Consider the following 17,796-nt stretch of genomic DNA (forward strand, 5'->3'; position numbering starts at 1 on the left):
AAGTCAATGTCCAACACTGATCCCCGGCAGCTAGAAGTGGCCTCAATACTTAAACCTCCCTCCTGTGCTCATAGGACATCTCATACTAGAGTTGTTTGTGCACCTATAGCATTTCCCCTTTCTAGGCTGTAAGTGCCTTATGGGTGAAGGCTGTGCTGTTGTGCATCCCTGTGTCCCTACTGCCCAACAGAGTGCTTTTAAACATGACAGATGCTGAAAAAAATATTCAATTTCTTTAGTTCTACAAATTAATTATGAACAGCAGTCAGCTTAACCAAGGAGATTGCCAAATGTTCACAGTGTAATGCCAAATGTTCACAGTGTAAAACAAAACAATGTAAAAAATGACTTCCCCCTTTAAAGTTTATTTTACCAGATTAGTCATGAGTGAAAGAATCACAAGACAGAAGATGCCCTTCCTCTTTGGTACTTAAGATTACACTGGCTCCTTTCATATAGGCAAATTCCTTTTGACGGTGACTATAATCTATGCAAAGATCATGGCTGATATTTCAAATGTGAAATTTTATTAACAAATCACCTTGGCATATTACAATCATTTATATACCAAATACTTAATTTATGACTATTAGTTATTATGTGGCTCTATTTAAAATGACTACCATAAATTCGTCTAGTTGCAATAAATGACTTTTTATTGTCAAGTCTTAACTTAAAAAATGCTTTTTGAATGTCCAAGTTATTTAAGTGTCCATAGGCTTAAAGTTACAACTCATATATTCATATACTTGTATTGGCCTTCCCATGGATCAGGTGAACAATGCAATCATGTCATTAACTAAACTTTAAGCTTTTAAATTCAAAATACTAAAGATAAAACTACATTTCACATTAAGAGCTATTTTTCCTTTATTCAAGTAAATCATTTTAAACGAAATACACAACGTTGGACCAGCCGAGCAACAGCATAATCTGCTAACACAACAGGTGTCTGGCATGCCGGACTCAATGTTGCCATCTTCTACCTAGGACGAGGGTCTCCCTGGGGAGTCATCAGGACGTGGCATCCACCCCCAACATCAGCAGTGGGCCAAAAATACTGACAATCCTAGAGGCTTACAGGACATCTTTTACATGGCCTTCATATGCTAACTGCCTTAAAAAAAGTCACTCAGCTTGTATTCTGATAGTCATAAAACCCCACTCACTATATAGTTTATATTACAAAATTAACAAGGTCATAAATTAGTAAACATTTTTCAGCCAAAATCAACTCACTAAAAAAAAAACAAACATGGCTAGGGAAAACAGAAAGAGCACCTTATGAAATTTAATTCAAAAGGATTAAAAATCAGTACCAGAAGATATTCTCTTTTCTATTTTTACCTTTTAAAGGTATTAATGTCTACTAAAAGTAGCCATTTAGTATGTCTACTAAAGAGACATAATGACTTAAAACATAAGGTATGCAAAGTGCCTCGTCAGTGGATATACACACACATGTGTTGGAAATTGCAAAGGCACTCAAAATGAATTTACTTAACTTTGCATCACAGCAAGTGTTGCTCAGAAAATATTCGTTTGCCAACTGCAGCTTCTGTGACCACAAGTGGAAATAACGTGACAAACACCTCGTTGGGCACAAGTGAGCTGTGAGATCTTTCCTCACTAACTGTAGAGTGCTTTCTCAATCGGTCTTTCCGTTACCATCACGATTTATTTGAATCTGTCAAAGGCACTAATATCTTTGACATTTTCTCTGAAACAAATCAGATGTTAAAAAAATTAATGTTTTAATTTAATTCAAAATTAAAGGGGGGAGAAAAAGGAAAACTACTTGAGTAATATTGTGCTTTCTTTTTATTTCTGAAATTATGCCATTAAATATACATGAAACTAAATGTGACCATTCTCTACAAGTCCGGTTGTTGTGAGACCCTGGTAACAAAGCCCCACACCCTCTCAGATTTAGCGTTAAGAAAGGTTAACGAGGCTTTAGAATGTTTCCTTTCCCCCACATGAAGTCAATAAATTAAAAAACTTAACTTTCACTTTATAAAAAATATTTGTTTCATCTTCTTATAAATCTTGAAATGCTTACAAAAGCCAGAAAATACATTTAAAAGTGTTACTTTTAAACACAAAGATCTACTCTTTAAAACATAGTTATGGTCAGAAAAGTGAGTTAAAATGGCATCTCAGTAGTCTCAATTTCCCCTCTCAGCCGATTCCAAATAAAATTACTGCAAGTGAAAGCCAAAAGGAGATTTCTAGCTGTTGATCTCACAAAGTCCTGCTCATATTTGCAGGCTGCACTTCGTTCCACTTAATGCATCCGCCCCAAATATGATCCAACACCAAAGTGTCTAGAGTCATATCTCAGCTGAAAGGGTCAATAACAATACATGGGAGACATGATGAACTCTCCCAGAGCCACCTCACTGCAGTCTGAAACATGCTTTGGTCAGTAAACTAAAAATATGGTTCAAGAAAAAGAAGAGAGAGGCTATTTTTAGAACCAATTTTCTGACCTTAAGTATATTTTTACATTGAAAAGGTAAGGAAAAAAAGATCACATACATAGAGGTCTCAGCTTTTTAACCGTTTGGCATTTCTGTATTAATAATTTTCTCCTCGGACAGTGTATTTGTACTCCTGTGCATTGATTATCATGACATGTGCATTAAAATTAAAACTAGTCCCCCTTCCTGGCCCGTCCTGTAGTGAACTGCTTCAGTTGTTCCTCCTGCATTTCCAAGACGATGCTCCTTCGTCCTGCAGTTTTTTAAATTTTGGACCAACAAAGAACCACCAACTGAATCCAAAAACAACACAGAAAACAGATTCCACATAATAGCCATCCAATGTAGTAACACAAGAGCCACCGAGTTTTTTGCAAAGCTGTAAGAACAAGAACATTAATGAGAATTTGTTGTCAAGTATTTAAATAATCAAAATACATTTCAAACTTTAAATTCTGCATAATTTGTCTACTTCTAGAATATTTAAAATGATTTAATTATAAGCCATCTTCATGAAAGACTTGAAAAAAAAAATTCTACATGCTTTCTCCCTGTAAAATCTATCATTTTGCATTAAAAACTTTTTAAAAAAAATTAAAGGATCAGACTTTTCAAAGTCTGTAGGTATTTTCAACAAATTTTACTTTTGTTCTTTCTAGACTATTTTCCTCAGCAACAATATGCCATATAAACAAAGAAAATACGCTTTTAGCTCCTTTTATTACTTTATAGCCAGTCGTTAATACTTCAGAACCTGTAATTAGCCCTTCTCTCCCCACCAGAACTTGTAAGGTGTGTGAGCACAGAAATTGTCAGCGGTGTATAATTCACCGTGCATACACCAGACGCTCATCGAGTACAGAACACTGTTATCGTGACGTAGCAGGGGCAATGAGGAATTAAATACAAGGCACTGATAGAAGATGAAACGCAGGTAACTAAATTCTGGGCAGGATCGAGCCAACAACTCTACTCACTTCAGCTGCTTCAGGAGTCCAACAATTCTGGTCCGACACTCCCGAGCATTCCTTCACTGTGAGAGGGTCCACCAGCCAAAGAGCCACAGTGGAAGGCCAGTTCCCTCCCAGATTGGACACAGTATTTAAAAGGGTCATATATGTGCCTCCAATAAGGGGATCGCTGACTTTGGCATTAAAAGCCATTATGGAAACGTACATGCTGTACAATGTGATCTGCAGAGGAAAAAATCAAACAGATCAAAGCAAGGAACTAGCGAGGTCCAGCCTGTCAAGGGCATCTTTCTTGGAAGGCGGGGGAGGGTAGATGGAACAGATCACTGACCTCAAAGAGTTATCACACACAAAAGGAATTACAATTTTCCTGTGTTGTTCTAGAGGGAAAAACCAGCGGCAATGAGTGAAAGTCACAGATAGAGAAATGTTGTTCGATGTAAAGATAAATTATGAACAGTAAGTGACAGCCCCAAACAGAACTGACTATGTTGAAAAACAGTGAGCTGCCCCCAAGTGTTTCGGCAGGGGCAGGGCAATTTTGTGTTAAGGATATAATAACGAGAATTTCTAGTTGTGTAGGAGCATGGTTTTAAGATACAGGATGTAGTCTACTTTTTTCTAAAATTAAATTTTAAACTCTAAAAATACTAAATGTTAAATTCAAATCTGCTTTTCAGTCATAATTCTATGGCAAAATATGTAGTCAAGAGAGCTTCCAAATGACCTGTACTAGTAAAGAAAAAAAGTTAATTACTCCTAAAGTGGTAAAAGTCAAGTCAAATTATTTCTATATTGACTAATCCTTTAAAGGTTTATCTCTGACAAGTGGTATGCATATGTGATTAGTAAAGAATATGAATTAATTGTGACATTAACCTAGGAAAAACATGGAAAGAAAGGTAAGCTGATTGCATAACCCCTTAATCAAACAGTGTAATTCAAAAGGAATTATTTTTAATGATAAAATTGCTCTTTACAATTAGCACATAGCTGATGATGTTACGTCAACCACTTACTAATTGAGCACCTATTAAATACTCTGTACTGGGCTAGGGATTTCGTGTAATATACAAATCAATAAAAAATGTCCTACCCTTAAGAAACTATAGTGGGGCAGCTAGGTGGAGCAGTGGATAGGGCACCAGTCCTGCAATCAGCAGGACCTGAGTTCAAATGTGGTCTCAGACACATAACACTCACTAGCTGTGTGACTCTGGGCAAGTCACTTAACCTCAATTGCCTCACCAAAAAACAAACAAACAAACAAACAAAAGAAACTATAGTTAGTTGGAAGTTGTAATCTCCGGACTTCTCAACACAGGTATGTACATTTTGAGTAAACCAGCAGCCATGGCATTACTAGGGGGCATGAGGGATAACTGGGCAAACTTTTAAACTGGCAGAAGCCCCAAAGTATTCAACTTAGATCAACAGCTAAGTCTTCTAGCTTCTCGCCATGCTTTCTAGGACCAAAGACTGGAGCTAGGAAGGATCTTTTCAGCTATGCAAACCCCTCAATTTACAAAGGGGAAAACTGAAGAGAAAGAGGGGAATTGACTTGCCCAAGGCCACACAGTCAAGTGCTAGAGGCATAATTTGAACTCAGGATCTCTGACCCCACAGTCAGGGATTTTTCCATTGTTATTGCTCTCTACTCCATGTTTGTTTGAGCCACCTTCCTAAATATAATACAACTGACTCAGACCAAGCAGTTTAAGTCAAGTGACGATCAGCTCTTTTTCCAAGTTCTAACAAAATGCTAAAAATCCTGACATTCTACAAATGCACTCCTAACAGAAAATAGTATTCACTGCCCTAAGGTGCAGTTTGCAAAGTCTGTCTAACTGTCACACACACAGACATACAGACACAATTCAGCAGAGAAAGTTCTGCTAATGTCAAGCGGATGACCAAGACCTCCAAAAGCAGTGGAGGAGTCAGGAATTGTCCCCAACCTTTCAGTGTCCCTACTAAATGGCTATTTCCAATAAACAAGAATGACTGAGATTGAGGAAGAAATATCTAAAACCTATTTGAGTATAACAGCACCTTGTTTTAGAATTATCTTCTGACATGTAACAATATGTTAAATAAATAACACCTTTTCATATAGTAGGTCGACTCAGCTCCAAGATTTCCTGTGACCCTCAGTTGGGGCTTTTGGCCTACAGACCTGAATACACAAATGGAGCATAAAATGATGGAGCCTAAGGCTTGAAGGAGACTCTCGGGGTAACTCCTGGTCTTCTAATGACATGTTCCCCTATCAGCCATATCACCTTTTGGCTTACTGTTTAGAGCCACTGAGCTATCAATCACTTGTTCTGTAACTGAAGGAGTGCTGTATCTAATAATTCTTATATTTAAATACATTCTCTTTTTTGGAAGGTTGTCTAGTGGGGATTTTTTCTTACTTGTTGCTGTGTCACATGCTCAATTTCCCCCCAGGCCAAAGCAAGTATCCCGGTGCAAAGGCTCCTAGCACAAATGCGTCCTCTCCCATACACCCCACAGAAACAGGGAAGGCCTGACCAGGGCCCACAAAAAGCAGCCCCTTCTGTCTCAGCAGTACACGCTGAGGGCTTCCTGTCTCGTGGCGCCACCCCACTCTGAAAAACTGTTAGGAGAAAAAGGCCTTCTTAATGACTAATCCTGTCTAATTCCTCTTGCTTTTTGAAGTTACAACTAAAAGTAGGACAAATCTGGGCAAGTGCATCTTCACTACACAAGGAAGAGGTCGCACAGATCACAAGGAAGCCTCCTCAGCAGACAATCACTACGTTTTTTACCTGATGTAAGGCGTAACTCAGCAGCACTACAATATAGTAATAGATTGGAAATCCTCCTTGATACGCTATTTTGGGAGTCCACCAAACCATCAAAGCACATTCCAAGCCAAGTAATAATCTGCATAGAAATAAAGAATTAGAAGCTGCTTTCAATTTTAGGCGCACACCAAATCTTATAAAACTATTAATGTGCACCTATGATGACAGGATCCTCCATCTCAAATGTGCTTGAGGCCAATAAGATAAAAAATCATGTAAAGAAACAAAACTGAAAGTGACTTTCATTTTTATGCTTAGACATGTAGTTCTAAGGTGAGAGATATGGGAACGAACTCTCTCTGTTCCACTTTCTTTCCCGCTTACCTGTAGGGCATGGCTTTGTAGAACACATTTAGTGGCTGTGGGCCTGCAGTATATCTGCTGATGATCAGAGGCAATATGATCTGTAAGGGGACCATGGGAACGGCCAACAGGGCCAAGTGCTCCTTGGGCATACCCTCTTCTACCAATTTCAGGCCCGTTACTGCATCTGCTGCCGAAAAGCCGATCTGTTAACATAAAAACAAAGGGAGCTTCAACTTGTGCTCTGTGACATCTTTCACCAAAGCAGAACCAGACAATCAAGTGTTTTCAAAGCTGGAAACGACTCAAGAGATCACAAACAGGACTATCTTGGTTTGAAAACAAGGAAAGGGAGGCCCAGGAAGAAGAAGCAATTGTCCAAAGGGCCGTGTTCATGCCTGGAGCACAGTGTTTTCACTTCAAGTCTGACAATGCCACCCTTCTTCCCTTCTGAACCCAAATTAGTTACTTCATTACAAATCTATGTCCATCTCATGACCAAGTGAGTCATCACTGCCTCCATCTTTTAAGTGAAAAAAAACTCAAGTCAAACAAAGGGGACTTGCCACATGGTCCTGCGGTATTTCTAATGAAACCAAGAGTAAATTTCAGCGCTTCGACTCGACTCCACTAGTTACAAATCAAACTCCACTCCTTTGAATTTCCATGACAAAAGCACCAAAATGTACTCCAGTTACTTTTTAATTTTCATAAACTATATTTTCCCTACTGCCTGAAAAATTAAAGATATTTCTCCCTTTAAAACTAATCTCTAAATAACTCAAAAACTCCAAGAATCTCTCAATGTTTTCCAGAATGAGGGAAAATACAGGGGGAGGGAGATCATAGATCTAGAGCTTAGACAGGCCTTTCAAGTTCATCTAGTGTAGACTTTTTCCGTTATAAATAGAAAACCAAGGCCCAGAGAGGCTCCCTATCAGGTGGTACAGCCAGGACCTGAAAGCCAGGCCTGTAACTCAAAATAGGGTTCTTTACATTAGATCACTCAGAAATTACAGAGGAAAAAAGTATGTTATGTTCTTTTTCTTTTTTTTGGCTAAGTAATGGGGTTAAGTGACTTGCCCAGGGTCACACAGCTAGTAAGTGTCAAGTGTCTGAGGCCAGTTTTGAACTCAGGTCCTCCTGACTCCAAGGCTGGAGCTCCATCCACTGTGCCACCTAGCTACCTCAATGTTCTTCTTTTTTTTTTTTTTAATGATAGGAGCTAAAGTAAAAAAAAAAGGCAAGGATTCCTTCCTTTGACGTTTAGGTATAGAATTCCACTGAGATAATTACTCCTTTACAAAAATTACTTATATATATTTAACACTATATCAAAAGTTATACAATACAGAAAGTTAATTCGTGATAGTTTTTCTCTGTGTGAATCCAAAAAATAGTTGAAAAAAATCACTTACATATTAGTTTAAATTTTCTAATTAAGTTCCAATTTGAGAATTTGGGATTTTTTCATCAACAGATTCCAAACTCTCCAATATTCAACACACACTGAGAAAATAGTTGTATTCTTCCTAACCAGATTATGTTTATACTAGTTACATTAGTGCAGACATTTTCATTTTTATTATGGCTTTCCTTTTTAAGCTTTTATTGACATAATTAAATACAATTATTTTAAATTAATTGAATTAAATTCATGGATTATTACTACCAGTATTAGCAATACTTGTATGGTACTTATATGGGGCTCTATATCACGTCACAAACTCTGAAAGTACATTTTCTGTTCTCTTCAGGACAGGCATTCACCATCCAACATTCTTATTGCTAAGTCCTAACTTAAGTAAAGGGGAAGGAAAAGTGAATGCTATAAAAAAAGGAGGGAGAAGTGCAGCTAACTAGATAAAAATCAGGAAAGCAGAGTAACCCCTGGAAGCCAGAGGCCCTGAGGTCATGGAAAGAGTTCCTCACCTTCTCGAGGTAGAACCTCAAAGGCCCTTCCAAATCTCAATTTAATCAATTTATTTGATCATAATCATGAACAAATATTACAAAGTAAGAGAAAAATAGGAGGTCAAGAAGCCCTCAGGATAGTAGAAAAGCTGAGTACAGAGAAAATAAGAAAGCCCAAATGTATAAACACTAGAATGAAAGGCTGTCTATCAATTAGAACTACAAATGCATTAATTGATAGCTTATTAAAAGACAATATTGAAAACACTACCTAATTCCATGAATTTGAAATTTATGCCGTGATTGCCAACCATTTTGATTTAAGGTTTATATTACTTGTTACCTACCAAATTCTTTCAAGTTTTTTTTTTCCTTTTAAAAGACTCGAAAAATTTGGAAATTTCATAGATAGCACTAAGATTGGGAGGGAATAAGGGCTGACAAACTGTATGTGGTCTAATCCTTTTAAATTCCCTTAAAATACTTAAAAACAGATTTACATATACTGAATTCATCTCTGAAATAAAATAAATGCAAGATAGTAGCAATAACAGAATTAGATGAATATCTGTTTCAGAGATGCACTTACCTTTGCAGTTAAAATCATGAGGCAGAAAGTCACAACTGCAGGCATCTTTATGATTGTAAAAAGCAGCTTGTAAGTGTCTGTGATCCCTTTTGTCTCTTCTTTCGATGGCGTTATTTCTGTGTTTTCTTTTTTTAGAAGGGCAACTAATGTTGTTGTTATCAAAAATATGGTCCCCCAGAAAAACAGAAAATCTAAAATAAAAAAAAAACCCTTTACTCCATAATTCACCTCAAAGTGAGCGTATAACAATGGAGTGTAGGATGCTTCTATCTTTTTGTTTCAGAAGGTGAAGGAAAGGCACAAAATTTATCATACATTAATCTTTGTGATTCTTCACTGAATTACAGTAACACCAATGTAACATATCAATAATTTTAGAGTAATTTTCTAATTTATGTATGTTTTTTAATTTCTTCAACCACCAATATGGTGGTATAGGAGTAAGTTATAAAAAAAGTCACAAGAGTCTACAACAAATATATCTAGGAGCAGATATAAATAGTAATTTGGCTGAGGCAGTCACTCTCCTGAAAAAGTAGAAAGATCAAGGCAATGAAAAGGGAGCAATGTTAAAAAACTGGATCAGCCACCTGGGCCAGTCACAAGAAAGTGAATCAGCGAACAAAGAAAAAGAAGTTGTTAAACAACTGCTTCTATTATTTGAGAGAGGTACAGTCCTAGGAAAATGACCACTGACACACACAAAGTGTGACTATGTGGAGTCATGACTGGCTCTGTTTGTTTTGGTTTTTTTTGCTTTTTGGTGAGGCAATCGGAGTTAAGTGATTTGCCCAGGGTCACACAGCTAGTAAGGGTCAAGTATATGAGGTCACATTTGAACTCAGGTCCTTCTGACTCCAGGGCCAGAGCTCTATCCACTGCACCACCTAGCTGCCCCCGACTGGTTCTATTTGAAGGCCAGACCTGGCTTTTTTTTTAAATTAATTTTAAAAATATTTATTGATTCACTTCTAAACAATAATGAACCTATTACAGGTCAACAGAAATAACGTTTTTATGAAGCAAAACTATAATTCCTAAAACAGAGAAAACAGAAGGGAGGCATTATTTTACATACTTTTGCAATTATCTTCTTCTGCATTTTATCTGTTGTGATATGTTTTTCTGGTTGAAGTATATGAAGAAAATCCAACCTTACACAGATATGTAGTTGGGAAAGGGAGGAATATTTTAATAGAAAAATGACAGCTCAGTATCCTGTGGCCCTATTGATAGGGTCTCAGGCATACATGTTGAAATCCAGTGTGCTACGGAGTCTCTAGCAGTGAAGAAAGAATTGAAATGTTGACAGGGAATGGTTCTTGGGGAAGGAGAATGCATTCTCTTTTTTTTCTCCCTCCCCATTCATCAACCATGGCATCCAATAGCATGGTTACTGTACCAGAAGGAAAGACTTTCCACAGGTTGAAGTCAGTTTGAGAGTACTCAGGGAGCAGCTGAGGAAGCAGGAACAGACACTCTCCAGACAAACACATATTTGGAGAGGCAGTCATGAGGTGGGAAGTAGTTTCAAGGAACATGCCTTCTGTAAGTAAAGAAGAGAGACAGCTTTGGACTCAAGAGAGCTAGTCCTGGAAACTGAGAGTTGAGCTGTGGAGAGAGTAAATTGCAAGAATCCAAGTGAGTGACCCACTCAGGGGCTTTTGTTTTTTAAAATCATCATTTAGGGGCGATCTCCACCTCCAGCATTCAGCTGTCCTAGCCCAAAATCTTTTTAGAACAAGCTTCAGAAGAGTGAAGGAGGCTGAAACAAGAGAACAATATACAAAGCAAACAATCTAAGTGGAAATGATGCAAAACCTGAAACAGACTGGCTCACACAGGGCTGCAGTGAGTCCAATTCTGTGCTGCTGAGAAAATGCAGCCCCTGAATTCTTTGCTAAGTCGAGTGAGATGTGAAGCTCTGCCCATGGCTTGGCTTGGTCAGACGTTCCCCCCCCCCGCCCCTTTCTTAAACATTGCTACCAGGGAGGGGAGGGATATATTGGGAAATGAGGAGGATGCAGAAACAATAACTACTGATAAAGATAGGATTTAAAAATTACTTAAGAATTGATTTATGAGCCCTAAGAAAACTCCGCCATTCCTTATTTTCTAACCAGGACTAGTCAGTAATATGATAATCAGTATTAGCTTGATTCCTTGTAATATTCAAGAGACTTGGCTCTAAGCAACTTCTAGCTTTTTCCAAGTCAAATCCATCCCAAAAGCAGGAAGATTTGCCAACATGGTAAACATTCAAGAAGACATTGCCCCAGGTTCAGAAGGCAACAGGGAAGGTGTAACAAGGCTAAGGGGTTTGTGGAGTGACACAGTGCCGTGCAGGCAATACTTGCCTTTTCTTCTACATTAGCAATTCTTATGAAACTCTTCCCCAGCACAACACTTAAATGTGTAAATAAAGATGACACACATTTCACCTTTTACTTCTGTAACGACTTCTGTAGTGTTTTTTCAATCCCCTCTTTCACTGACTTAATTTGCACCCCCCCCCACTAAAGAACAACAACAATAACAAGCACATATGTGGGGGTCTTAATTAAGGCTTATAAACCACCTTCCTCCCAATTTCCTAGTGAGGTATAGAGTAAAAGTATTCGTACTTCCATTTTGCAGAAGAGGAAACTGAAGTTAAGAACTCAGGGTCAAAGAGCTGGCAATCCTAACACTAGCTGGTGTACACAGAGCGGGAAGTGGAGGCTGGAGAGGCTCAGTCACACAATTAAGAAGGTATCAGGGGCAGCTAGGTGTCGAAGTGGATAGAGTACCCACCCTAAAGTCAAGAGGACCTGAGTTCAAATCCAGCCTCGGATACATAACACTTACTAGCTGTGTGACTCTGGGCAAGCCACTTAACCCCAACTGCCTCACCAAAACAAACAAACAAACAAGAAGCTATCAAAGGCAGGCCTGGAGCTCAGGTATCCAACACTCACTGCCCTCCGAGCTACCTCCAGCATGCAGGAATCCTGGAAATTCTGAGGTGGAAAATGTACAAAATGGTGGAGTAGCAGGAAACAGTATGTTGAGCTACCCCTCCAACTCCTTCAAACAGATATGGAAAATTCACAAGACTGAATCCTGATGGGGAAATCTCGAAAAAGTCACAATGAGCCCTCTGTCCAGCCTTAGAATACAGGGACACAGACAGAGAAGTCTGTGGACACTGAGAAAGGGACTGGAGAGACTGTGCATCAGGGCCAGAAGAAATCCTAGATCCCTAGTCTGAGGTATGAGGGGGCGATCAGTGTCTAAGGATGGCCTTCCAGGGTGAGGGACCATCACAGTCTCTGGGATGTGTATGGAGAGAGGAGCAAATTCAGAAATAAACAGCACGAGTAGAGCAGAATCTTAGTGCCAGCTTCTATCCCAGTATGAAACCTGCAGATGAATAAGCAGGACAAGGACCTGAACAAATAGTCTGCAGCTGTCTTCTCTGAACCAGCAGAACTTCCCAGCCGGCTGACAGGGACTGGGTAGGACAGCTACCTAAAAGAGCTGTCCAAAGCCCATCAATCGGGGAATGGCTGAACAAGTTGTGGTATATGAAGGTAACGGAATAGTATTGTGCTACAAGAAATGATGAGCAGGCAGACTTCAGAAAATCCTGAAAAGACTTGTATGGTCTGATGCTGAGTGAAGTGAGCAGAACCAGAAGAATGTTGTACGCAGTAACAGCCATGTAGTGCGATTACTAATATTGATAGACTTAGCCCTTCTCAGCAGTGCAAGGATCTAAGATATCTCCAATGTCTCATGATGAAAAATGCCTTCTGCATCCAGAGAAAGAACTATGGAGTCTGAATGCAGATTGAAGCATACTATTTGGTATTTTTTTTTCTTCTGTTTTGTTTTGTTTCTTCTTTCTTATGGTTCCTCCTATTGTTCTAATTCTTCTTTACAACATGATTAATGTGAAAATATGTTTAATAGGAATGTATATGTAGAGCTTATATCAGATTACATGCTGTCTTGGGGAGGGAGGGGGAAATTTTAAAACTCAAAAGCTTATGCAAATGAATGTTGAAAACTAAAATAAATAAATTTTTTAAAAAATGTAATAAAAAAGAGAAATAAATAAATATATTCCAAGAAATGTAAAATAAAAAAGTGAATGAATGACTACTGAAATGCAAAAAAAAAAAAAGGCTGTCCAGAGGATTAAATAGATAATTGTACAGCACTTAGTGCCTGGCACATATTAAGTGATACATAAATGTAAAAAAGTACAAATTATTATTACTGTTGCTCAAAACAAAAATCGCAGGAACTTGTAGAGGCTGGGGGTGAGAGAATCAGACAGATAGGTTTACAGCCAAGAATAACCTACCCAGCAAAACTGAATATCATGCTACTGGGGAAAAAGTGGACTTTTAATGAAATAGAGCATTTTCAAGCATTCCTGATGAAAAGATCAGAGCTGCAGAGAAACTTTCAAGTTTAAACACAGAAACATAAAAAAGTTAACACAAATAAGCAATCCTAAGGGACTACACAAGGATAAAACTGCTACCACTCCAATATGGGGAGACGATCTATGTGTGTCCTCTGAACCATATCATCAGCAGGAGTCTTAGACAAGTCTATTAGACAAGGCCTAGGAATGGTTTTTATGTCTTGACAATATTAAGAGAGAGGTAAAGAGAAGAGAAGAGAAGAGAAATACAGAACAAAGGGTAAAGGAGTCAAAAGTTAGGGAAAATTAGGAAATAAAGATACAAACAAGGAGGAGGGGGAGAGAAGAGTGACTAACACTTGAACCTCAACAGGGGAGTAGGATGCAAAGCGGAGAAAGGGGAACTAAAGGGAGGGTAAATTAAGGGCAGATTAGTCCTAAGCAAAAGAAACTTTAAAGATGCAAAAATATTTACACCTTTTTTTGAGGTGGTAAAGCATGGGAATCTAAGGTAGAGAAATTGGGGAAAGGGCTGACCAAGTGATGTTAAATCAATGTGATGGAATCCTACTGTGCTAAATGAAATTACAAAGGGGATGCTTTCATTGAAACGTAGTAAGACTTGTATGAACTCATGCAGAGTAAGTGAACAGAACCAGGAGAATTATACAATGACAACAATATGGGAAAGTCAAACATCTTCAAAAAAATTAGGAACACTGATTAGCACAAAGACCAACTATGACTAATGATGAAACATACCATCCATTTCCTGACAGAGAAGTGAAAGACTCAGATTACAGAATAAGAAAAGGGTTTTTTGGACACGGCCAATGTGGAAATTTGCTTCACTTAAATGTAAATGTTTGTAACAGTGGTTTTAGTCTTCTTTCTTTCTCAGTGGGAGGGAAAGAAGGTGGATTTTTGCCTATTGGAGAAACAAAACATCTTAGACGATGGAGGGAAAAAACAACCTTACAGATAACTTGGTGAGAGCCTTAAAGTCAGTTCAGCCAGAGGTGAAAATAGAAGGCAAAGAACAAATAAAAAAGGGAACGACCTGTAAAGATTTCTAGAAAAAACTCCAATCAATGAAAATGTAGCTGCCATATTTGGACCCTAACATACCAATCCCTGATGTGCTTCATCCAGAAGCAAAAATCGCAGTTAAGAAAAAGTTCAGGATCCTTTAAGATCCTCTGATTCATCTATTCTCACTTCACAGACGAGGAAACTAGACCTAAAGGGCTAGAGGCAGGAGGTGAATTTTCCACTGCACCTTTGGAAAACCACTGACTTCCTGGCTGGTCAACTGATAATGACTGCAATTCATGACTCCGTGTGGGTGGTCTTGGTTCTCCACATCAAGATTTCCTATTTTAATGGACAGAATCCCAGATTAGGGAGCAGGAGACCTGGGTTTTAGGCTTGCTTCTGCCACAGGTGATCTCTACACTTTTCCCATTTTGCTTTGTCTCCCTTCTTCCTCTCATCCTCTTTGCCACCCCCTCTCCTATTTCTTTCTTCCCCCAACTACCATTACCAAGCTCAAGGTCTGGAAGCTTGAAGGTGCCACAAGCCTGGTTCCTGGATAACCAAGACTGTACTGTTTCTAAACATAATAATCCTATCTGTTCTCCATTTCCTCATATGAGCTTATCGTCTATGAAATGATAACCAATGCATACTGACTATGGGTAGAGGCTGTCTTTGAATAAAATGCACTTTGCGAGATATACTCAGATTTTAAAACTTTTCTTTTAGTATTCTGATTTTCCTTATAATATGTAAAAGTGCTATCTACTGACAATTTTTCCTGGAATACAAGAAAGCAGCAGTGTTAGAGTCAGCAGTAAGGAGTCCTTCAGGAGAAAATGGAAGTAGCCTGTGTCAAGCCGGTAAAAGCACAACTACCACCTCAATTATCACTTCCCCTTGGGATGAGTATAGACATACCAGGGCCCAGAGCCCGAGAACTGCAGGGCCCCACAGACCACCCTGTGGGAAACAACTCTCAACGTGAGGGGGCCTGATGTCTCTACCTCTACCACCACCATCCAACTTGTGGGCTGCTCATGGGCTCTAGGAACAGCAGTGTCACCCCCTCTACCCCACCTCCAGGCCTACCAATCTCACAACCAGCCTGGCCTCTTGAAGACACTGTCCTTGCAGGTGCTGCAGCCCTTTCTTCAGCAGCCACAACTACCAAAGACCCAAAAAAGACCTCTACCAAAGTCCTTGGTACAGTCAAACAGCTCAGTAAAAATCAATGGAAAGAACATTAAGGAAGATTCATTACCACCTGCTTTGCTGCTGCACCCTGAAGTCTAATGGTCCTTCCCATCTGCCTTGCAGCTAAAATCTCCTCTATATGCTACCTCCCTCTGCAGTATGAGCTCCTTGGGAGCTGGGACCGGCTGGCACATTCCCATCCTTAGTTTTGTTTCACGTTTTAAATCCATAATACTTTTTGTTTATTCTACTTCTAATTCTTATATTGTGATATCTGGGGAGACATGTAAAAGACATGTTATTAAAATAATTACACCTAGAGGATGACATAATTGTATTCTTAAAAACCTAACTTCACTTTAGACTGAACTGAGCTGACGGAGAATGTGGTCATGATTAGAAACTGCTAAGTACTAAATCCTGCTTATTTTGCTTTAAAGTGAATTTACTTTTCATTTCATTCCTGTCTTTTCTCCACAGAGAAATAAAAGCTGTTTTTAGGTACGCATTCCAGGAACTTCAACACATTCGCTAAGCGTTGGTCACCACGTATAAGGAGCTTGTTTATGCGGCTTAAGCGTAAATAAAGCCCAGACTAGGAACTACATTCTGAGTGTACCTGACAGAGTAACAATGCCTCTGGGCTGGGGCTGAAACCGCAGATACTTGTTACAGAAGTCTGCAGATTCCAGGGCCAGGAACAACACGTTGCCCAGGAAGTAGCCGGCCGTCTGGCCCACAGAATTGCAAGTGGACGCGTAGCCCACGTTCTCCCGGGAGAGCATGGTCAGCGCCCAGCCGTCCACGGCGATGTCCTGCGTGGCGGCCAGGAACTCGAACACGAAGAAGGCCAGGGTGAGCGCCGTCACGTCGGGGCTGCGGCCGTCCGCGTAGCCCAGCATGTGGTCCACCTGCGTGGACAGGTAGATCATGAAGAGCCCCAGGATGTACTGCGTGGGCACGAGCCACGACTTGCGGCGGCCGAAGCTCTTGAAGTAGACGGCGTCCACGAGCGGGGCCCAGAGCAGCTTGAGGCTGAAGGGCCAGAAGACGAGGCTGAAGAAGGCCTGGTCGGTGTAGCTCACGTTCTTGCTCTGCAGCATCAGCGGGATGCTGCCCGCCAGCCCCAGCGGGATGCCCTGCAGCACGTACAGGAAGAACAGCAGCAGGATGTTGCTCAGCTCGGCCCGGTAGCCCCGCGGGCCCCAGGGCGGCCGGCCGCCCGCAGTCCGCAGCAGCGCCTCGGTGTCAGCCTCGCCCCCCACCCCGTCGGCGGGCAGCTCGTCGTCCCAGGCGCTTGGCGGCAGCGGCCCGCTTTTCAGGTCCGGGCAGTGGTTGACGGGGCCGGGCCGCCGCTGCCGGCTGCTGTCCTTGTGGGAGACGGTGGGGGACATGGCTGGGCGAGGCCGTGGGCTCCCCGGCTCAGGGCGGGAGGCAGCCTGGAGCCTTCTGGCCGCGGCCCCGAGCGGCCAGGCTCGCGGCCGGGAGGCGCCTAGGCAGGGCCCGGGCCGGCGTCCCGGGCCGGGCTGCCGCGCCGGGCCCCGCGCTGGACGAGGGGGCCGTGGTGCTGCGCGGGGCGGAGGCGAGCTCGCCGCGGCCAGGCCGAGTCGGAGGCCAGCGGAGGCGGACCCGGATCAGAAACCCAACCGAACCCCTCAACCGCTCCGCCAGCCAGCGGCGACACGCTCGGTCTTCCTTGTGTCTTCACTGAAAGGATTCTGAAGGTTCGGGATGACTTCCGGCAGCGCGCGGCTTCCGTCCTCGCGCGGCAGGAAGTGGTCCTTATCTCAAAGCCGTCCTGTTTCAGCCCCGCCCCGGCCCCAGGCGGGCCAATCAGGAAGATCTCCCGGCGTCGCGCGGGAGAAGACCAGGGCCGGAACTACTGTTTCAGCCGCAGCCGGTCGCCGGAACGTTTTAACCGTTGCACGGAGCCTGGGGGCGGGGCCGAGAGCCGAGGCTCGCCGGCGTCCCCGAAGGCAACGGAGAGCGTGGTGAGCTTCCATTGGCCGAGCGCCGCGTACGTCACATCCGGGGGAGGAGGCGCGCGGAGCGGCGG

General features: G+C 41.3%; 1 protein-coding gene across 3 annotated transcripts; it reads right to left on the reverse strand.

Moving 5' to 3' along the window:
- Window positions 1–505: 505 nt before the first annotated feature.
- On the reverse strand, window positions 506–17,522 carry SLC33A1 (solute carrier family 33 member 1). Of its 3 annotated transcripts, XM_020988911.2 has the most exons (7): window positions 16,360–17,519; window positions 10,494–10,637; window positions 9,092–9,282; window positions 6,610–6,794; window positions 6,247–6,364; window positions 3,461–3,676; window positions 506–2,862 (listed from the first exon to the last, which is right to left on the reverse strand). In XM_020988911.2, exons 1-7 carry the CDS (start codon window positions 17,132–17,134, stop codon window positions 2,695–2,697), a joined length of 1,797 nt encoding a protein of 598 aa, XP_020844570.1. In that variant the 5' UTR covers window positions 17,135–17,519; the 3' UTR covers window positions 506–2,694. The 3 variants fall into 3 exon arrangements, with proteins under 3 accessions (XP_020844570.1, XP_020844571.1, XP_078003617.1); XM_020988912.2 differs by lacking the exon at window positions 10,494–10,637 and having other exon boundaries at window positions 16,360–17,517; XM_078147491.1 differs by lacking the exons at window positions 6,247–6,364; window positions 9,092–9,282; window positions 10,494–10,637 and having other exon boundaries at window positions 16,360–17,522.
- Between the last annotated feature and the right edge of the window lie 274 nt (window positions 17,523–17,796).

The sequence above is a fragment of the Phascolarctos cinereus genome, unplaced genomic scaffold (assembly GCF_003287225.1).
Source record: "Phascolarctos cinereus isolate Bilbo 61053 unplaced genomic scaffold, phaCin_HiC Scaffold_7;HRSCAF=346, whole genome shotgun sequence".
NCBI classification, from domain to species: Eukaryota; Metazoa; Chordata; class Mammalia; order Diprotodontia; family Phascolarctidae; genus Phascolarctos; species Phascolarctos cinereus.